Source organism: Atractosteus spatula, chromosome 11, assembly GCF_055471065.1.
Source record: "Atractosteus spatula isolate fAtrSpa1 chromosome 11, fAtrSpa1.hap1, whole genome shotgun sequence".
Taxonomy (NCBI): Eukaryota; Metazoa; Chordata; class Actinopteri; order Semionotiformes; family Lepisosteidae; genus Atractosteus; species Atractosteus spatula.
This window is the reverse complement of record NC_142716.1, coordinates 7,604,961-7,627,447: the sequence shown is the minus strand read 5'-3', so window position 1 is coordinate 7,627,447 and position 22,487 is coordinate 7,604,961. Positions and strand designations below refer to the sequence as shown.

General features: G+C 41.9%; 1 protein-coding gene across 4 annotated transcripts; it reads right to left on the bottom strand.

The window, feature by feature from the left end:
- Positions 1 to 17: 17 nt before the first annotated feature.
- On the bottom strand, positions 18 to 22,289 carry smg7 (SMG7 nonsense mediated mRNA decay factor). 4 transcript variants are annotated; one of them, XM_088926513.1, is made up of 23 exons: positions 21,869 to 22,289; positions 16,982 to 17,013; positions 15,648 to 15,765; positions 14,736 to 14,868; positions 14,353 to 14,524; positions 14,155 to 14,226; positions 13,670 to 13,820; positions 12,984 to 13,119; positions 12,297 to 12,459; positions 11,833 to 11,989; positions 11,662 to 11,732; positions 11,417 to 11,477; positions 11,193 to 11,312; positions 10,354 to 10,783; positions 10,117 to 10,264; positions 9,068 to 9,459; positions 7,931 to 8,329; positions 6,415 to 6,564; positions 4,871 to 4,954; positions 4,402 to 4,561; positions 4,139 to 4,309; positions 2,922 to 3,070; positions 18 to 2,487 (listed from the first exon to the last, which is right to left on the bottom strand). In XM_088926513.1, the coding sequence occupies exons 1-23, from the start codon at positions 21,892 to 21,894 to the stop codon at positions 2,374 to 2,376; spliced, it is 3,609 nt and encodes a 1,202-aa protein (XP_088782639.1). In that variant the 5' UTR covers positions 21,895 to 22,289; the 3' UTR covers positions 18 to 2,373. The 4 variants fall into 4 exon arrangements, with proteins under 4 accessions (XP_088782639.1, XP_088782640.1, XP_088782641.1 ...); XM_088926514.1 differs by having other exon boundaries at positions 2,922 to 3,067; XM_088926515.1 differs by lacking the exon at positions 21,869 to 22,289 and adding an exon at positions 18,892 to 18,994.
- Positions 22,290 to 22,487: the final 198 nt, after the last annotated feature.

Here is a 22,487-nt window from a genome sequence, read left to right as displayed (position 1 = left end):
AAAGAAACAGTCAAGAGTTAGGGAGAACATGGTTTACTTTATTAAAGGCATAGCTGATTCCAGCAATTGCTGCAGAATGTCTTGCACAGAAAGACAGAAAACACAAAAGCTTAGAACACAAACCAATTTCTTGATGAAAATCCCCCCATGACCCTTTGCAGAGGTGTTGGGATCTTCTTTCCCACAGAACACTAAACATTCCGAACACCATATTCCCATGCAGTTTTTAAATGATTCTCTCCTTGTACCTGAACTGGGCAACTGGGACATGATGCCTGGTATATGTTGCCAATTGTGCCAAGACCTCTTTCATCCCTAAGTGTAGTGCTGTACAGTATGAACACTGGAATGGTTTAGCTGCCCAGAATGCAGTTTCCTGCATGTAATCATACTAGATGTTGAAGTGAGATCTGCCCAGTGATTTTATAAATATTCAACAAATAATGATTACTTGATTTTAGTGGACACAGCACAGCAGTAGACCTAGAATTGCCAAGCCATTAATTAAATTTAAAGGAGTTTATGGAGAATACCAATTTTCTCAGATTGTTTCAGATTTTGTCTTGTTTCTACGTACTGCCCAAAACAGTGTACACAAATGGAACCATATAAAAGTGACTTTGAGTAATCCCACCTCCATGCTGAAGAACACCAGCACAAACACCGAGCTTTGTGAGCACTAACATGGAAACAATACCATAAATTCATGAGTCCCCCTTGTGCTGATAAATTCAAAAACCAATTTCCCCGGACCTGCTATTCTGCGGAAGGCTATCTTCCTGTCCTTTGCCTTGACACGTCCCAGTGTCGAGTCCTTCGACTTGTTTTTCCAATTTTATTTTACTTTTTTTAACATTTTGAATGCAACAAGAAAAGCACAATCACACAGCAAGAAGACGTGTTGTTTAAAGTTTGTTTTCCATAAAATGTTTTTTCTTCCTACATGAAAATAAAAAGAAATACTCACTTTTCCCTCATACACTTATGATATTCAGTCTTTTTACCCTTTAAATACGAAATAAAAATTTCTCCTTTGCTGCCCACACTGTAAAGAAATAACCATCATATATATATTTTCTTATACATCTGTGTCCTGTATGTTCTGTCTCTGTGATTAAACTAGAGGATGTCACCATTAACTACACTCAAGACTGTAGAGCTCTGGGGCTGGGGAGTGCCAGTCTGGCTAGTTTTTTCAGGGCTGCCTTAAGTACAAAGCAGCACATTCCCACTTCCTCTCGGACGCAGCTTTGTGCCCCTGTATTGCTGAACCAGCAGCTCCTGCTGGACCCAATTGCTTGTTTTTAAAGACGGTGCCGACCATTGTAAAAACAACTTCTAACCAGGCACAAAGAAAGCCACCTAAAGCTGCTTACACACTATTAAAAGAAAGCAGACTGTGAACTAAATCATCCTCTGGTAAGCAATAGTAAAACTTGCAATCAAAGACAGTAAGGTAGGAGGGGTGGGAGTAGGAACATTTAATATAAAATCCCGCCAGCAGTTCTGTCGCTCTGTAAGCGGTCAACTGCAGTACACATTACCCAGGATCTGTTAAAGCTAGGATTGCTACAGAACAATTCACAAAATACAGTATTTAATAATTGCAATCTCTACTGCAGCTATTAACACTAACATCTAAATCTATTTTAAGCTGTTGCGGTGATTTGTGAAGCATCTCTTACACAATGCCTTTCTTTCTTTCAAGACTGGGAGATGCCCCCTTTTAATTTAAATACATTTACAAAAGCATCGCCCAGTGCCCATCAATCAGTAGACAGGACATCGAATCGAAAGGGTCCGCCGTTTCTGTGTTCAGACCACAAGCTGTTTTGTGTTAAGTAGGAATTACGTGTGCTACTATTACTGCGACGGTAAAGATGTTCGTATACTCCATTTTACTTTCTTACCCAGCAAAAGCGTTCCTTAGTTTTCGAAAAAGAAAAATCAAGACAAACAATTCTCTTTGACTTAACCAACCTGCCCGCCTGCCTTTTTCCCCACCTTCTTCACTTCTCTTATACAGCCCGAGAGACTTGTACAACGTAGAGAGGGTTAGAGGAGGCTCTGTGGATGAGTGGCGTTACGTTACTGAGTGAGACGGTTGATGGTCCTTCCCCCGGAGGTCGTCAGGAAGCATGAGAGTGTTCAGATTTTCGTTTCCAATGTCAAAATCCGTTTGTTGCTCAGCAGCCGCTTGGTGCGCACTCAGTGGCTTGGTGGAGCACTTACGCCCTCTTGTCACAGAGACACAGAGAGAGAGGAGAGGGCTGCCACCTGCATCGAGGGACAGTGTGGGTTGTTCTACTGCGAACCCAACATGCCGTTAATTCAGTGGAGCTTGGTTTCACACGTGGTGCCATCCGTGCCCTCTCAGTGTGGCGGGTTCATTGCCCCGTGCCCCCTCTGCTGCTTCTGCTTCTGCTGCAGGAGCAGCTGCTCCAGGGCCGAAGGTCCAGGGTGCATCATCGAGCTCGACCAGATCGACTTGAGGGAGGGGGGAACAAAAACAAGGGTGTTTCAAGAGCGGGGCTAGTGAAAGATGCTTAACGGCTTCTCACCGATGCACTTTCTGATGTTTCTAAACTTCGCCAGCAGTTCAAACTGCTACCTGTGGCTCGCACGTTGAAGTCCCAACCTTACGGACAACGGCCAGGATGCACTATATCCCCATCAGACACCCCACTCTCGCTCACTCTCCAAGATGCTACAACTTAAGCAAGACGTTTAAAAACAATGCTACAGGATGCAATATGTAGCACCTTAGAGAAATAACCACCTGGGCCCTAAATGTTTCCTGGAATCCAGAAGCTGCACAATGACAACTTGGTGATCAGGAATGGTCATTACTGGCAAAGTAGTTTTATTGGAAGTCAAATCTAAAAAGTACAAATGAATCGATCCCCCCCCCCCCCCCATACCTTCAGGCTGTCCATGAGAACAGTGGTCGAGTCTTCCATTGGAGATTCCTGAGTAGCCCAGGTGTTACAGGGGGTACTGCCTTGGTGCCAGCTATTCTCCGATGCAGAAGAGGAAGCAGGCAAGTAATCCAGTCCGAATCCACTCACTGCTGTCGACAAGACCCAAACAGATCAACTCTTCCCCACGCCATTCAGGAGAACTCCAATGTTCAATTTCTAAAGTCTCTGAACTTATCATTCCTTCCTCTTCTAGCTCGCCCCAACATTTAAAACTCCCTCCACCTAACACTTAGATGTTAAGACTAACTTCGAGATTTCTTTGCTTCGAGAAAAGCCTTATGGGATATGATTTCTGTAAGTAAGGGCCTTCAAATGCTCCAAAGAGAATTTGAGTTTTGGCATGAAAGGTGTTCCTAGAGAAATAAGTGACATTCAACCAAAGTATGTTTTTGGACTCAAACTTACATGGTGGTTAGCGATTTTGAGTAGTGCGTAAAGCCAAATTCTTGTAGTCAAATTTTACCCTATAACCCTTCTAAAAACCCCTACTAACCTCTTACGGAAGTTCACGATAAGTATAAAAATAGTAAATGAAAATAATTAAGACTGTATAGGCTCACTAACTAGCTCTCGCAGGCATGCTTGACAGATTTTCCAGATGATAAAGAATGTTTCCAATATTTATTTTCCAGAGTTGAGAGTGTGTAAGTTGCAAGTTGATCCACATTTTCGTCGTACATACAATAATTCTAGTCACTTGATGCATAAATATTTACCTATGTCGATCCTTTAGAAATCGGACTCTGGACTGGGGTCATTACTCCTGACATGGCTTGTGTGAACTTTAAACAGACACATGCTATTGTGTGTGACATCTCAGAAATAGCTGAAAGGCGATGACATCAGGAAAAGCCACTGGGCTGTAAGGGGAATGAACACTCTGACCCCCATTCGTGGGAATAACATAGCTGAACTCCGACTATAAAACCCACTGTAACACTGCTGCAATTGGGCACATGTGGGAAACGCATCTTGTGCGAGTCTCCAGAAATGGTCACTTTCGTTACAATCAAACTCTTCTCAAACCTTCACCAACCTACACTGGGATTCCTTGCATCCCTACAATCCTTTTGAGCTTAAATGAGTTTGCATATTAATAATTGACCGGACAAGTGTCCAAGACCGTTAAGTTTCGGATAGGGGTTAGAAAGGTCTACCTGACTTCTCGACTTTCCAGCGATCAGCGATCCTCCTGTCCCGGCTGTCTGGGGTCCCAATGGGGCCAAAGTTGGAGAAAGGGATGGAGTTGTGGTTGTGTGTTGGTGGAGATGACGGCAGGCTGCTGGGATTAGAGGAGTGAGGAGACTGGCTAGCTGGTGTTGAATGGTCTGAAAAACAAAGCAACAGGAAAACAATGCAATTTGAGGGAAAACACACCAAAAAACGCATTCAATGCCCCCCAGAGCTTCTTTTGCAATACCTGAGCTGGCAGGAAGAGAAGGGGACCATGGAGTTCCTTCAAACAGGGTGTACAGGGAATGTTCCTGATGTGCCAGCGATGGAACTTCAGGCTTTGTGCTAGGTGCCATATTCTTGCCATATGCCTCACTGAAAATGCTGCTATTTTGATAGGAGTTCTCCTATGGTCAACAAAACCAAAAGAGGTTAGAAAGAAACAGTGTTAAAAAAGCAGGATCAGGTATTGTTTCTATTTCAAGTTGGGCATCTATGAACAAACTATTAAGCATTACTTGTTATGGAAAAGAAAACTGATGGAAAAAAGGAACAAGGAATGTAAGTTAACTCCATAGTTGAAATGTTAGAAGGAAAGCACATCGGTCATTTCCAGCATTTTAACTCAATGTGTTGACAATTACAGCAAGTTCTTCATTTACAACAATTGTCCTTTACTGTAATATGCAAGAAACTATGAACTACCGTCTACTGACCTGAAGTGAAAATCCAGACAAGGGCATAAGAGAAGGCTGAGACATCAGATCAGAGGGTCGTTCCAGCCTTGACTGGTTTGGCAACTACAGAAGAAAATGAGAAAATCGTGCCTAGTAAGTGTATCTTAACCATGATGTTGACCCAAAGATCAATACATTGAAATGTCCTTTAGCTTAGAGCTTTATACATTTTCAGTAGAAAAAAACAGAAATTTTAAAATGACATACAAAAAAGTATGTAGTTTGGACTTTTTCATTCCCCCCAAAAATGGGAATAGTGTGAATAGCTGGAGAAAGGGTCACAATGGCAGTTTGTGAATTTCTTTATCAGGTTCTTGAACAGTTGAAACACAGCATAATACTACAAGGGGCAGCAGTGACATGTGGGAAGTGTGTCTCTAAGAAGAAAAAGTCTAGTTCTGCGATGCTTGCACACAATGGCAGAGGGGAGGCAAACAGCATTACCAATTGTTGTGAAATTCCACACTAGGGGCATGGTGAGTATTTCATATTCAATGCAAGCAAATTGCAAGAGGGGAAATAATTGTCACACTTTGATACTGTGACCTTTCTCTATAGAGGACTGAAATACAAGTTGTTTTAGTCATGTCTGTCCGTAGTGCACAAGTCATTTTATCAGTTAATTTGTACTAGAATTGAAGATGACACACACAATCAGGAAATATCAGAAACCGGCACGGACTGCAGCCTTAGCCCTTTTCTGCCTCTCATAAGAGCATGAGGAGACAGGGGCTGTAGATCAACACCGGTTTTGATTTGCTATTCTTGCTTTTTAAGAGCTAAGGAACCGAATTCTTCCAGAAACATCTCAACCCCAAAAATGCTCGTCATGTTACTGTAAAATAAGCCACACAAATTTCAAGAGAAGAATTAATTTACCACATAACTTTACAGTGTGAACCAAAATTCAAAAGTTCAAGTACTAGTCAGTTGCGTGGAGAAGTGGATAGCGCTCTGGACTTGGGACCAGAGGTTCATGGATTCAAATTCTAGATGGAACACTGATGATTTACCCTACTGCAAAATCTACATAAATTAAAAGTGTTTCGCTGTAAATTACTGTAAATGACAGCTGATATAGCTGGTTAAATTAAGAATGAAAAACTCTTAAACAGCCATACAGAGAACACAGAAGAATTTTAGATCTCCGACCTGGGACCATAGATTCTATTTTTACAAAGCCAGAGGAAATGTTTGCTTGGCCCAGGCATGTCGGGCAACAACTCAACACCAAAACTGAAAATGAATTCCTCTAATGACCAAGAACATGAAAAGGCATGAAAAACCGAGTGCGATCCAGCAGCCCTGAACCTTTGCTTTATGCAATTCTGGAGCTACCGCAGTAAGAGGAACAAAAGTGTAACCCACAACAAAACCCAGTCAGTCAGGTCAACAAATGCAAGCTACCAAATGCTGTCAAAAACTAACTGATCAATTACTTACAGAAGGAACATTAAAGAGGCATGGAAAAAACATGAATAAAAGGGACAGTATTCAGCCACGAAGAGAAAGAGGCTACATACAAACATGCTTCTTCCCGGAGCAGAGTTAAGAGGGCCAGCCAAGGCCTGGTAGAAATCGTGAGGCTTAGTAAAGGCCAGTTCTTCCTCCTCCTCAAAATCAGCTAGACTTTTTAACAGGTCAGGAGGTAGAAGAGGGGAGCTCTTGGAGTCCTACAGAGACATGGATGATGCAGAAGGAAGGAGGAAGAAAGAGAAGTAGCGTCAACCAGTCAGGAGAGCAGAAAAGCAGAAGAAGCTTAACACAGGAATGCTTCTGACAGAAGTAACTACAGAGATGTAAAAAAGAAGGAATGTCTATCAGGAGTTAAGGATGGGAAACGACAGAAACAGGTTGCTTTTAGACATTTACTTAGTATAAAATGAAAGCTGATTCAGAGTGAGAATTATTTGTCTCAGCGATGCATACAGTTCTCCGTAACAAATAATGTAGTTTAGTTCAATTAAAAGAAACAATACCACTCTCACAGAAGAAAGCCAATTGAAACTAGAAATGGACACTTCAAGTGATTTCTGAAAAATCAAACTGGTTCCAGAATCTACCCTTGGGGAACACCTATGTGGGACACTAGCTCACTAGGCTAGATAGAAATATTATCTTAAAATGAGGGAGAAAGAAGCTGGAACAGGAATTTCATTGCTTGTCAAAAAGGCTGGTCAGGCAGACTAATAAATACCACAGCCTATGAAATCCTGTTTAATGCGGCATTTGTCTGTATGCAATATCCATGATCACAGAAGGCAGCTGTACACTAACTTTTAAACACTTTTCAACCATCACCGGTTGACAATGGCAGAACACGCACAAGAGAAACATCTTTTGCAAAGCTGAGTTAGCACAACTCATCTGCCAATATGTATATAAAGGTATTAATCTAAAACAATTTATATACACACGCACACATCTTGAAGTTATATACATTTTAGGAATCCAATACCTGGTTCCCTATTTTTAGAAAAAAAAAAATGGGGAAGTAGAAGACTTGGCTAAGTCACCTGAATAAAATTCATACTTTTCATTGTGGCAATTTGGAGTAGACTTTCTGAAAAAAAAAAAAAGACTTAGGTGTTCCATTGGGGGCCACACCCAGTTTTCATTTGCAGTCTAATTCTTCTTATATTCTTAATGATTAAATTGCTCTTTTCATAGGTGAGTCTCGTATTTAACAAAAAAGCCAAGTAAAATTTGAACAAGACTCCAAAGCCTCCGCAGAAGGACGTCCTTTAGGAATAAAACCTCAGAGGTCTGGATAAAATAAACATCACCTGTAAATTACAAAGCTAGCACTTGGTGGCAGCTGGCCATTTCTCTGCTTTCACCCTGTGGAAACTCATCGGCATGCACTGTGTTTGTAGCGCTTGTCGAAGATGCAGATGAAATAAAAGCAGATGGGGTGTGCTTAAAAAAGTACCAAATATTTATCGGGATTGCCAAGAAAACTCATTTTTCCGATACAGCTTCTGGACAGTGCACAGATATGCATAAACCAAGTAGGATCATAGAGCGTTTTTTTTGTACCTCAAAAGACGACATCCTTGGGATGTTGTCCTGGTCAGAGCGGAAACTTCCCTGTGGGCGCTTCACCAGGCGGTCACTGTTCACCTGCTGCCCCATCATCTGCCGGTCCACAGCCATACGGTACGGAGGGTCCCAGTAGAAATCCTGCACTTTGACCTCTGAGGCGTTCTGACCAAAAGGCTCTACAGGAAACAGCTTCATTTTCTTGTCCATAGTCGGTTGCTGTTGAGGCTGCATCGGCACAGTCTGGAGAGACTGCTCAAACAACTTGAGAGGATCCTGAGGTGGCATGTAAAAGGACTGCTTAACAGACATCTGTATTGGCAGATTCTTCTGGTGAGGAGCCTGTGCCTGGTGCTGATTCCACATCTGGCTGGACTGCTCAGTAACTTGCATGAACTAGCGGGAAAAAAAAGCGCAATTAGTATTTCTTCCAGAAAAGTTTTCATATTTCTGCAATGAAGACTTACAAATGACAGGAGGTGAAGACCATGTATATGCATAATTCATTTTCTGCATTTAAATAATACAGATTTTCACAGCATGGTCTTCAAAGCCTAGACAACACATTTCAAGCTTCACTTGAAGAAGCAACACCAGCCCCAAAATAGAGGCAGGTTTGGGATTAGTTAGCTATGGCCAACTCAACTCTCAGAGCAAGACCTACTCCAGCAATATGCCAGACACCTGAAAGCTTGCAGTGATGTAAAGGGACACTGAACTGCTGTCCCCCGTTAGACACAATGCTTCTCCCACTGCAGAGCCATTTGATACAAGCTTTACAGATCCTGTCAGTAGTCTCCATGGAAGAGCTAAGACTTACAGTCAGTTTGACTACCAGCTGATGATACTGCACTTTGCTCAATGGCATTCAGTCTCTATTGCAAACCTTACCTACAACTTGTTAACCACTAGATGCATTTTCCCATGTACATCTATGCACCTTCATTGCACTTGTAACATTTGCTTGCCTTGTTTTTTAGCATTTACCTCATTCTACTGTATCTGGACATATACATTCTAAACTACCCTAAATAAAGGTGCAGGTTAAGCAAGTAAATAACACTTGGCAGTGGCACATTGGACGGGCAAACACAAAAAAAACACCGGCAGCTTCTGTTAAACTCCCCCGCTTACCTGCTGCAGGCCAGGATGATGAGGAGGACTCTTCCCAAGCTGCTGCTGCACGGGCTTCGTGGGAGACTGCTGCTGCTGGGACATACCCTGGACCTGTAACTGCCCTGCCGGCTGCCCCTGCTGCTGCACGGCCTGCTGGGAGGCGGCCGTGGGAGGCTGCTGTTGACCCTGCTGCTGCTGGGGGCCCTGGGTTAAAGCCCCCGGCCCCGACGGCCTCTGCTGACTGTAAGGAATGTGCGACTGCTTCCCGGCTTGGACCTGGCTGCCGGCCTGCGGGTGCGCGGCGGGCTGGAGGAAGGCTCCGGGCACAGACACCCCGGTGGAAAACGTAAAGCCTGGGGTCATCGAGAAAGCAACGGGGGGCGGGATAACGTACGCCGGGGGTGGGAACCCTGGAAGGAGAAAGACGAATTGCCACATCAGCCCTTTCAGATGGAGCCAATTAGGTTCGAAATGCAGCAATGAAGTTCCAGGCCAGCAAGCATCATCCAGGCTATTTCCTGCATCCCCATAATCAAAACAATGATACAGGTACGTTAGGTCCTTTTTTCAGGATTAAACAGTGTCCCTTTTCACACCGATACCCACATATAATGCGTTTAGGAGGATTTTGCTGGTCTACAGAGATCTGCATGGAGTACTGACATACAGAAGATGGATGGATTAAATACCCTCATTAATTTATTTATTTTTAATTGGATAATATTAGCATGCCCAAAGGGGTTGGGCAGCCAGTTGACCTCAGATCCCTAGAGGTATTTTTTCTTCTTAATAAGGAGTTTTTAGTTCCTCTTCTACGTTGTCTTCTGGTCTTTTCTGTTCTGTATTCACAACGTGTACGGTCACTTGCATTGTTAAGCGCCTTGGGGCAACCTTGTTGTGAAAGGCGCTATATAAAAATAAATTGAATTGAATATACCCATGACTGCACTATAGTGGTTCATTTTCCTTTATGACGTAATGATCTGAGCTCACATTTCGTGCCGTCGCTCTAAACATGAGAAAAAAAATCAAGGTTCTGCAGAAGCGCGTTTCGGCTGGCCGTGTACCTGGCCTACTAGGCAGCGGAGGGAAAGCCCCTGGGTGGTGAATGGGGATGAACTGCGAGGAGCTGCTCGTCTGCGTCTGTGTCTGGGTGACTGGAGTCTTCCTTGCCTCCGAGACCGGGGTCTTCCTTATTTCAGACTGGGCTTTCACCTTTAAAGAAAACAAAAACGGATCTAGATGACCAAGAAAAAAGAAGTCTTAGAAGAACAAACCAGAGAATAGAGATTTTTTTTTTTTACCTGTACTGCCACATTCTGCTTCCCCGACTCTTGCATTTTCTCATGACAAGTCTTCTTAGCTTCATTTTTTCTCTTGTTGTCCTTCTTCAGATCGGTTTTGCTGGACAGGTTTGCTTTGCTGAACTCCCTTCTCTCCTTCAGCCCTTCTTTTAGGTGATGGGTTCTGTTGGCATCTCTGGTTAGTTCCCGGGGTTTAATATTCTCTTTAAAAGTCACCACGGGCTTCTCTCCACCCTCAGAGCTGCTGTTTTGACTCTTGCCCACGGGCAGAACAGATTTCAAGCCCTGGCTGCCCTCATTGGAAGTCTGTTCTGCATTCGAAGACTCCTGCAGAACAGGACCATCTTTCTCAACGAGCTCCTCGATCACTGGCTCAGGGATGTCAGTTACAAAAAGAAGCATGCCATCATCAATTCGGCACTGGACAAGTCTGTGAAATAATACAGGATGAGTTAAGTTCCAACTTCAAGTTCCTACCTCATTGATTCAGTCTGACTTTTTACTCTATTTTCAGTAAATAACTGCTTTAAAACCAACTTGTACATGTCTTTACAGGACACAAAATAAAAATGGAGCAATATTATTGCAAATCTATCCTAAGGAGCATCAACGTTACTGCAAAAAGGCATTTAACAGCTTGGCCATTTTCATCAGATGCTTTTAAGTATTACACCTAGATTTGCTTTCACATGCTCTCAAAGTATATCACATCATTCCATATTAGATGCGGGTAGAAACCGGTAAATCAAGGTAGAAATTCCTTTAAAAGCCATACAGTTCATAAATGTGAAATATGGGGGAAAATGCCATTCCAGAGCTCAGCTCTACGAGCTGCTTACCTGGGTTGGCTATCGGCTACCCATTTACCAAGGCTAATCAGTCTCTGGTGGCGAGCTCGCAGGGGTTGGCCTTCTTTGTCCACTGCAATACCCTGGTGCCCTTTGGAGAAATCCAAAGTCCTGGAGCAAGAAATGTTAAATATAAGGATCGTCAGCAACAATCAAAGGCTTGGCAAGGTGAAATCCCAGCTTTTGTTGTTAAATGAATTAAAAGCAAAACCTACCTTAGAGCAGGTCTGAGGGCCAAAAATCCTTGTAGCTCAAACTCCTCTGGGAGAGGGGTGGCTGGAAAACAATGCAAGCTGTTATACAGCTGTGGAGAGAACGATCAAGCTAAAACAGTCCTCCCCCATCAGTAAAGAACCATACCATTACAATTACACTCTCATCCCATTATGAAACAGCATGAGGACATGGCGCCACACCAACTCAAATTTGAAAATGCACAGAGGATATATGATAAAAATACCTGAAGCACAAGATACATCATCTTCCTTTGGCTGAAAGCTATTCAGGATTGAAACCAGCCATGGCCAAATGCTGGAGTGAAAAGGAAAAACAGGAGAACACAGTTAACACCCCCAAATAACTGAGACAACACAATAAACATCCTCTAGAAAGACAGAAATGTAAGACGTACTACTGTCTCTCGTCCACTGCACTCTCGTGAAAAACGCTTGGTCGAAGTTTCAGCCAGTCCAAGGAAACTTTAATTGCAGGCAAAGGACATTCTCCCATCAGGTCTTCACGATTTTTATTCAGCAACACACGGCTGCACATGATACCAAGAAAAGACACTGAAAAGGGGGGAAAAAAAAAGATTGAAATCCACATTAAGATTAAGACATCTGTGCTTAAGGAGCATTTGACGCTTTAAAAATGTAGCTTGTATGCATCAAACCACCCACCTGTTCTGATTCAGACAGGTAGGCAGATTAAAAATGATTACAATTTAGAGGGTGGGAGGTAAAATTGAATTGTCAGTGGGGAAAACCCTGCGCAAAACCGAGTCATGAACTATAAAAATCTATAAAAATCAGAGATATCACAGTTTTAATCCATATTAAGTAACGTTTTGAAAACCAAACCAAAAAGTAAACTTACTGAAGAGTGCTAACAGTTGGATCCAACTGAGCTGCTCGTCGTGACTAAAGCTGTGGTCATCAGACTCGCTGCTGAAGTCTCGCAGGTGGTGCAGTTCAAACAGATTGATAACAGTTATGTGAACAAGTTGCTGAGAACTGAAGGCTTTTTGAAGAATAAGCCTCTGTCAAAAAAAAAACATCAGCAATATAAGAGATAAAAGTATGTTTAGAGAATTATTTTGCTGGATGTGGTGAACACCCCCCATTTCTGGTTCATTTGCAAATGTTTCAGTTTTAAAACCAATATAGATATGAAAGCTTGCATTTACATTATTTTAAAATATATATATATAAAAAAGTCTAGCAGGCCTTGTGCACAATAACAAATAGTTAAGAAAAAATTCAAGTGTTTAAATTAAATGCTTTCTTGTCCTGAACAGAGGCCTTGTCTTACTTCACCTTTTACCCCCCAAAATAAAACCATACAAGTGTATGGAACCAAACTTTTGCACTCTCAGAGATTTCAGTTCCTACAAATGATAATGTCTAGCTTGTAGCACAAGAGTGTTAATCAAAATAAACAGAAAAATCGAGAAACAATTGTGGACGTAGAGCAGGCAGATAATATTTGATTAGCATGTAAAGGTATTGCATTTTAATAGTGGCTACTGTTATTTCAGGTAAGAAAGAGGGATGTTTTTCATACCTGAAATTGCTCTTCCAGCTTCTCCCTCAAATTGTTCAGTTTCTCCAGGCTCTTGCTCAAGTATACATGACCGTGAAACTTAATAAAAGCTTTGATAAAATCCGATACACTCCATTTACTCTTGATCTCATCACGGCTACAGGTAAAACAAAATAAAGGAGGATTAGGTTAAGCTTTTGAAACGTACTGAAGCAGACATGTCAAAAACCTTCTCATGCAAATTCAGGTTAGTTATGCATATCAAGGTATGGCCTTACTAAAAATGTAAAATGTCAGAAATGTCATCCCTCAGATGCCAAAACAGTCAGGACCAGTCTGGAGACGCTGCCCCAGCCCCAAACAAAGCTTTAATACGAGCTATATTGTATGAAGGTGGCACTGTGTAACATGGAGAACAGTCATACCCAATAGTGAGTTCTTGAAAATCTCAGTGTACACTTCTGCATTTGTCAGTATGGTACACCACCATCTCAATTCACTGTAACACGCTCACAAAAACAGCTAGATTATGCATCTATCTGCTGAATAATGACCACTGTTATCAACAAAGAGTGACTACGATAGGGCTAGAATAAAGTAGAAAGAAAAGCAGTGCCCGTTCCCTGCATCATGTGAAAAGGGTCAGTTTTAACAAAAACGCACAAATGGTCAAGGAGACAAAATAACACTAACTGCCATTTCATTACCTTTCAAGAGCTTTAGAGAGAGCTTTCTGCAAGTTGGTAGAAGCAGCTGGAAAGGGAAATTTAACTGCGATGCTCCTGCAGTAGTAGAAAATGGTTGTGAGGTGGTCCCCTTTTGAGGAAGCGAGAATAGCCAACTGATTGTAAGGTTGACCTAGATGAATGACAAGAATATAAATATTAACACCATTTTGCTTTTGAAGCAGGTTACACTGCAGCATAAGCATCCTTCAAAACCTTTTTGCAAAACAACTGACATTCGGAATTTTTTTTTTCCCCCAATGTACTTATGAACCTCCACTTTGCAAAAAAATAACAACCTAAATGCTTCAGGGTTTCTGCACACAAATTACCTGCTCTGAAATGTTTAAACTTATTAACAAAAGATTTGTAGAACTTATTAAAACATTTCCTGCTAGGAAACAAAGCTCTGTCATTTGATCCATCAAATCAATTCTGTGAACAGGTTAGATGCAGCTGCTACTCACCATTAGAAGGTACGAGCTGAGCTGCATGTCTGTAATAGGATTCTGCCTGGCTGGTTTGGTTGCGATAGCGTGCTGCAAAAAAAAAAAGCTAGAAATTAATTTTAATTGATGAAGCAGCAACTCGAAGTGAAGCCTTCAGAACACCAGCACTGTATAATGCCATGAGGTATTCAACTGTTAAATCAGTAATTCACTCACCGATATCCCCTAGGTGGACTAGACAATGCTGGCAGATGTAAGAGCAAGAGCTAGGCTGGGGTTTTACAATGGCGCTGGTGCTTGTCTGTTTATTGCTGATTATTCCAAGCTGTGACGACTTGACCCGACAGGGCAGATCCACGTTGAACACTGTACACAGCTCCTGTAATAACTAAAGGAAAAAGGGGGAAAAATTAACTTGAATGATCAGGACTTTGTTTTTGCAAACCAGTTCCACCTAAAAACCGGCATTAAAATACAAGCTTCAAAGATTTTTGAAGAATTCAACAGTAAGTTTCATAATATACCGTATTACGAAAACATCTTTTTTCACCAATCTGTGAGGGTAGCTTTTTTTTTTTTAAAAGGTACAGTTAGCTTACTTGTGTATAGAAGCCACTAGCTGCCTCAAGAAAGAGGGACAAATTTGCTTGCACTTCACTCCGGTTAGGGTTGGCTCTGTTCTTGGCTTGACTCTGTAGTGTTGTTATCTGATTTTTGAAAGCATGGTTCCAGCTGGAAAACAAAATAAAAAAGGGTTTTCCTGGGCAAGGTGTAAATTCTACCTATAGAAAACCAAGGTTCTACGTTCTAACAGGCAACAGTGATTTGCACTCACTGTACAGGGACCCACTGAGTTCAGGTACACTTCTCACTTGTGCTGCTTGCTAAATAATAATTGTAGCTTTGAATCCTTGAAGAAATGCATCCCACAACCAGGTATCACAAGATTCAAGAACTTTGTTTTCATTAATTGTCTTTTATTTTCATGTCTGTTTGACTCACTCTATGCCCATCTACAAAACCATTTGTCGTTACGTACATTATACGCCCCGCAGTGCCTGACAGGAGAGTTATCACTGACTGGAAGAGTTTTGCATCTCTCAGTGAAGTCACTGCAAGCATGCAGGAGCCCAGAAAGTGACGGGACTCGCTTTACCAGCTGACTCAGAAAAGCAATGTCAGGGTCAAGCTCAGTCTGTATGCTGAGGGAGTCCCCTTACTGACTGTGCCACTCACAAAGCTAAGATTTAACACTTCTCTTTAGGGAACCATCCAAAGTATTATTTCCATCAGATCTTAAAAGGGCCATATAAATGCACTGACATGCATCTCTCACACATAACAGAATGGCCAAAACTCCAGTTTCAACACAGTGTTGTTCTCTGCTACTTCAGTTCAAGGCTTCAGTTCAGTTCAACAAAATATTCAGTTCAATATTTTAGTACTACATGTGTCGTAACTGTATTGCAAACAAGAGGTAATGATGTAATAACAAACGGAGCATCGCTTACAGGTCCTGCTCCACTTTTTTGTCCAGAGCATATTCCAGGTCTGTCACCAGCATTTTCTGGTAGAGGTCCTGCAGTGCCTGCCTGGATGTCCAGACCTCTGCTGGACCCAACTTGGAGTCTAGGGAAAAGGAATATGTTTAGGTTAATAAGTTACGCTATGCCTTTATCCAAACACACACACACACACATCTAATATCATTAACAAGCACTTATACTGTATTTGATTCAGGTCCCAAATCAAATTAAATCCGCCTCCTTCTTTTTTTTTTTGTTTTACTCTTATTGAACCATCTTACTTCTCCTTTATTTCGACAGAGCTTCACATTTCATTGGAAAAAGAACAAGCTTGTTTTTAGCAGTGAGACTGACTTTAATTTTTCAAACTCAAATATCAAAACTATAACATTTGAAAGCAAACAACTATGCACTAGATCTCAATGATGGGAACTGGTTTCAAAAACCTGGTTTTCCCTACATGATTGTTTATTTAAATCACAACCAATTACCATGCTTTGGAAAAGATGGTATAACTATTCTAAATTTGCATAACAGATAATACCATTACATTTCTTTCCCACTCCAAATTACTTAAACACTTTACTATTAGATACTACAGTTTCAGTTTACTAGACACGTGCATTCACCATCAATTAAAGGAAGAAACATGTTATGCATGTGAGTATAGACAAATTTATTGTTCATGTAAAGACAGGGCCAGCAGTAAGTGTCAGTCAGGGAGCATCATGACCAACATCAGTGGTCTTTCCATCAGCCACCACAGGAGTCTTCACATTCCTTTGCAAGATCACCTGAGTTACTGCCGACACACAGACATGAAACTCCAGCATGCAAGCACATCAGTTTTTCAGCCGGTTTTGCAACCGTGACTAACACATCGTCTCACTTTAACCACCTCAGTATCTCATTACACTGGTGACCTAAGCAGTATTCGCATAACCTTATCTAGTCTGGAAAAGGGTGTCTAAAATAATATTTACCCACAGAACAGCAATGTTGTGGGTCTTGAAAGTACAAAAAAAACCCTCATTTGAGCGATTTTCAATGGTTAACTTATGGAAAAGCAATCGCTGTTTGAGATCAGTGGGCTCTGTGCCACAGGTGTCTTCTTGTGTTTGAAGATGACACAAGGGAAGGTATATTATGCTTGGTGTGAAGGTCACGTGAAGTAGCTAACAACAGGAATGTGTCCTGCACCAAAACACACACCTATGTCTGCCAGACGACAGCTTCTGCAACTCCAGAGACCTAGACAACAGACTTATCCTTAAGGAGGTAAAACCGCATTTAAATGTCTTAGAGATCCTTGAACTTACCCGTCATGTCAGCCTTTAGGGCCTCTGCCTGCCTGTTAAAACAAAGATATAAATAAAATGATTTTTAAGCTTGCTCAAATTACCAATCACTGAAGAAATGGTAATATTGCTATGTAAAAACTGTCTAGAAAAATACTGCAAGACATTTTTGAATGATCATTTTTTTTCTGCAAGGGAACAAAAAAATACATGTAAACCACTTATCCCATAAAAGAGTATGGCGCTTCATAAACAGCAGGCTGCTTCTGAAGTATTGCCATTCCTTACAATATGAAAAGCAAGAAAACTGCCAGCATTCATTTTCATTAAAACCACTCAAACTTTTAAGACAGTGAAAGGATTCTGTGGATGTAATGGGAAATTACATGTGCCGTCTCACAAAGACTAACATAACCAAAAGTGACTTAAACGAAAAAAGTTATTTCAACAGCAACTACACAAACTGATTTAACTCGTAACTGATTCAATTTAAAAGCAGATGACTGGAGACTTTGTTCAGCAAACCCTTTAAATATTAAAGTTTAAAGTGTGTGTGACAGTTGCAAGCCTTGTAGGAAAACAACATTCAGGTGAGATCCACTGCAATATCGCACAAAGATGCTTAATTTCTTATCATGACAGCTTTAGAAACACATATAGCAGAGACACAGTTTTCAGACAAAAAAGAACTGGCAACTCCTCATCAATTTTGTAAAAAAACAATGAGAAAGACTCCCATCCCAGCACAGAAAAGGGAAATACCGATATAGCAGGCCCACTAACTGAACTCACTGCTCTGAAGTTTTGTTTTGAAGTAAGGAATAACTGCCCCTGCACTGCACAACGTAACCTCTGTGTTTTCCCAGTATCACCTGTAAGATAGGTGCTTCAGTGTATACACTGATGCATGCTTAATACTAAATGGTTTCCTTTACATGACTGTAAAAATCTCTTGTTTTTTATGCCTCTTATTTCTTCTGTTTAGCAAGTTACTCAACATGCTTCCATTTAATAAACTCTACCTAAACTACAATCCACTGAGATTTCTAAGAAAGTGTTTGACTATTCTATTAACAAAACTGCTGGGGTCTAGACCATTAAAACGTATGCAATATTCTCTTAGCAATAGCTACAAGAAACGAGGATAAATAAAAGGAACTGAAATATTTATGTCACTTCTCAGTCACCTTTGGGAGAAGATCCTAGTATTAACAGCTTTTTTGCATTCTGAAACTAGTCTGAACATATTTAATCCTCAGAAGAAACACTAAAGACGGTTGGTTGTTCTTTACAGATCTTTTTAGGCATTTTATTTTTTAATAGTACATGTTTTGCTTCTCATGAAGTTTTGTTTCTTCATTACACAAGCTAACTGTTAAGAGTAAGCAGGATACCACTTACTTAAAATGAATAATGCATGATATTGATTAAAATCTGTGGGGGGAAACAAAAGCGAACAGCATCTAACAAATTATCACCTGTGCCCCACATTGCATTTGTGAAATTCTCTATTTTTACCATTTCAAGAACCACCGCACAAAACTACGTAGCAAAGGTAGGCAATTGGATTGAAATGAATTAGCTTGGAACCCTAAATGTCTCACTTCAATTGCGCATAAAAGAACAGCTTTTAATTACAAGAAAAACGTGATCTGACGTTCTGTTCTGGCTTTAATAATTTCCTCTTAATTAAGTATTAAATAATTAATGCTGGGAGCAAAAATATGAGAGTTACAGGAGTGTCATCGCCCCACAGGATGGAAACAATCTGCTTGAAAACTGCCAGAGGTATCACGCAATTTGATTTTTTAGCAGGTGTTCCAGAAAAAGATCTTAATTGAACAGACCCAAATTCCAGTAACTGTTATATGAAAACACAAGGAAATAAACACTGAAACGCAAAAGCACGAGACCATGAGATGAGAACTCACATAGACTCCACACCAGAAGAGAGAGAAGTGTCTGAGGACCATCTTTCAGGTGTCTGACAGAGTAAATGCTATGTGCAATATTGCCACACGTCCTGCATCTTGAGAGAAAACAGGTTTTTCAAAAAGAAAGGGAAGACTGATTTATTTAGAAAATGTCCTATGCAATGGTTTGGAGAAGACATCTAAAATCGTTCCTTATTATTCAGAATTATTTTGCGATTTAAGCACTTAAAGTAGCCCAGCTGAATGCCTGTACTGGTCAGTGTGATACAAAATGAGATATTGCTGCACGGGAATCAGTACAGAGAAGTGTGACTGAACATTTCTGGGCTCACAGGAATGCCCCATGCTAACAGACTACATGAACTGAACCTTTTTAGTCGTGCAAAAAAAACTATAGGGGGATCCTGATTTAAGTATTCAAAATGATCAAAGTGTTGACCAAGTCAACCCAAAGGACTTCAGAATCAACAGTGAGACAGGACAAGTGGAAAGTAGAGAGACATGCACTGGAACTGGATGAGACACTAGATCTTCATACCAAGCAGCATACAGCCTGATGGACAGCCGAAACAGTTTACTTTCTTCTCTTTTCAGCATGAAATAAGTCTATTACTTGCTCCATCCATATAATATGTAAATATAAAATGCTATCTCAAGTCAAAGCCAGCAAAGTCTTGATGAGGATCAGATCTGAAGATGTATACAATCTGCTGTTGTGAAGACAAAATATGAAATATATGCATGTACCTAAATATGAAGTTACTCATGCTGGGGGTTAAAGAAAAAAACCCTTCACTTTAAGAGAAACTCAAAGGCAACAAGTTACATAACATATTAAGGTGTAAGAACTCGTTTATAACTTGACAAATGAGAGAAGCCAAGCCATTTGGTTCATCTAGCACGTTTCGTTTTCTTATAAAAGGGACCACTTGACATAAATAGGAATTTAGGATCTAGAATGTATATGAAATCTATAATACTGAAGTTACTCTCCTCTGTCTAGGAGTTAAAACTGATCAGAAAACCCTGTCATTTAAACGCCTATTACATATTGTTGTACATGTTTTCGATACGTTCCACATTTCGCGAACGTTTTAAAACATGAACTTCACCACATTTTCGAAATCTGCTCCGAAACCGTGCTGTCTGAAGACCCAGAGGGAATAAATAAGCGACTAGAGTCAATAGTAACACAACCGCCTGCTAACAGAATGGAAGTCGCGCACTATTTGACAGGAAGCGCTCGACTGCAGCTCCGCAATACACGATCACTATTTCGCAGGGCACCACTGCGGCAGTTTATTATTGCTCACACCGGACGGTCTGGCCCATAAATTACACGATTCCCCTTTTACATCTTCAGAAAAAAAACTTGTAAAAGACACGGGACGCCGCGTTCGTAGGACAAACTCCCCGCGAAACAAGCGAATAAATGCGCAAGGCCTCACACCTTCACAAATCCCTCGAGCCTCGATTGAGTTACAGCAGGACATCACTCCCCCAAGTAACTTGGGCGAAGCCCCGTCCACTAACTCCTTCAACCGGGAGGCGATGATAATTCAAGTTAGGGGTGTAAAGAAACCCAGAAGCATGTCATTTTCCACAGAGAGAAAGACCTCCCCACCACACACACACACACTAAACAAAGACTTGTGTCACGTACTGGTCACATAACCTGTAGGCCACAGAGGAAATTCCGCGTCCCGGACGCGCAAACCTCAGTTTTCGACAGATGAGATACCGGGGTGGGGGGCTTTTGTTTTCCGCCCCGGTGTCCTTCTGTCTGGGTGCCCTCCCTGTCCCCTCCCCTCGCCTCGCCCCCGGCCGACCGGCGCAAAGCAGCAGCCGGGCTTTGCGATGCCAGTTGTCGGAAACATCTCCCTTCGGCCGTCCCTACCTCAGCAGCGTGCTCCCGGCGACAGCTCACAGGAGACCGGGGCTTTGTGTGCGGGGTTTGAGAGGAGCCGTTTCACGTGTTGTCACCCCCTCTCGGCGGCAGCGCCGGCGAGAAAGAGATGCTTTCACCGTGTAGCTATAGTAACTTATATAGGTTCAACACCTTTTCACGCCCCCGCTCACGACTTACAAGGAGGAAAAAAAAAACGGTTTATTCTACTCGCTGGCGGCAGCACCCGTTGGAAAACCGAACCGAATCCCTTCCAAAAGCGGTATTTTTCAATGACTTGGAAACCAGGATTAATAACTCAAACCGGTAACATTTTAAGAGGATCACGCACGACAGCATATTTATTTATTTTTTTTTCCTCTCGTTTTGGCTCTGCCAGTCAGCCCACCTTGGCTAATGGTCGCATTCACGCAAAGGATCTGATCTCCTGGCGGAACAAAATACAGCCAGACGCGAAAACGCAGACCGTGTATAATTTGCCAAAACACCGCTGTTGCTTTTTCTAAAAAAAAAAACCAAAAAGTGAAACGTGTCTGCTGATTCTTCGTGGATAAATCCCCGTAGCCGCGTGTGTTTAAAATGTGGAAAGTCAAGATCAAGCTCTTGTCAGTGTTTTTTTTTAACAGAGGTCACCTGCCATGCACAATGACTGTTCAGCAGATGATTATATATTATATTATTATAGACTCTGTGCGTCTGCCGGCTTGTGCTCGCAAAGGGGAAAGAAATTAGAGTCGGCGCCTTGCACCTGTCTTGGCTCACCGTTTTTGCTATTCGAAACCACGACTGTTGTGTGTTTCATTTTCTCTTCGGTTCATTTACGCTTACGTAACGCCCGTGTGGGTTTCTTTCAAAAAGAGCCCGTTTTCACATATAACCGCGCTCGTTACCGGAACATACACCGGGAATACCGTAACTATCCTGACAGATCCGTCCCAACACACATCAACAGCACTGTCTCCATTTTCCCTTCCTCAAGTCGAGGAAACACCTCGCTTTTTATTTTTTTAAAGGAAAGCAAAACGCCTCAAGCTCAAACAAGCAATGCCACCAATCGAGGGTATTTACCGTAAGTACTGGGCGCAGAGGTTCATCCTGTTTGTCCCCGGCTTTAGACAAGGACTGGTCCAGCACAAGCAGCAGCGACTCGCAGCGCCATATTGTTCCTCTCTCCGTCACCAGCAGCGGCCAGAGCGGACAAACTTACCATCTCCGGGCTCCGAGGAGGGGAGGGGAATTTAAAACAAAAACCACCAGCACAGAAAAGAGGGTTACACACACACACACGCCTCCGCAGTCACGATTACTCCCACAGCAAAGAGTCGAGGAATTTCTTTTTTCTTTTGATGCCTTATAACAATACCGGGATGCCCCCGATTAGTCCTTTGACTGATTTAGATCACAAACGCTTAATAGCCATAGTTTGAAAAACGATAGCGCTCCCGGTGCGAAACAACACGATCTCGGCTGCCAACTGCCTTACGCTATCGCTCTCCCTCCTCCCCTCTGTCTGATTTATAGAGAAAGGAAGTTTGGGAAAAGGGTCGCCATTTTGGCGCAAGTAGTAATAGTCAACCTGTATGCCAACTTGCCATTTAGAGCCAACATGGCGAGCAGAGGGGGGCAGTGTCATTGTGTAGTTGACAACCTGCGCTCCCCGCCCATTTCTGTTAGAGAGCCACAGGAA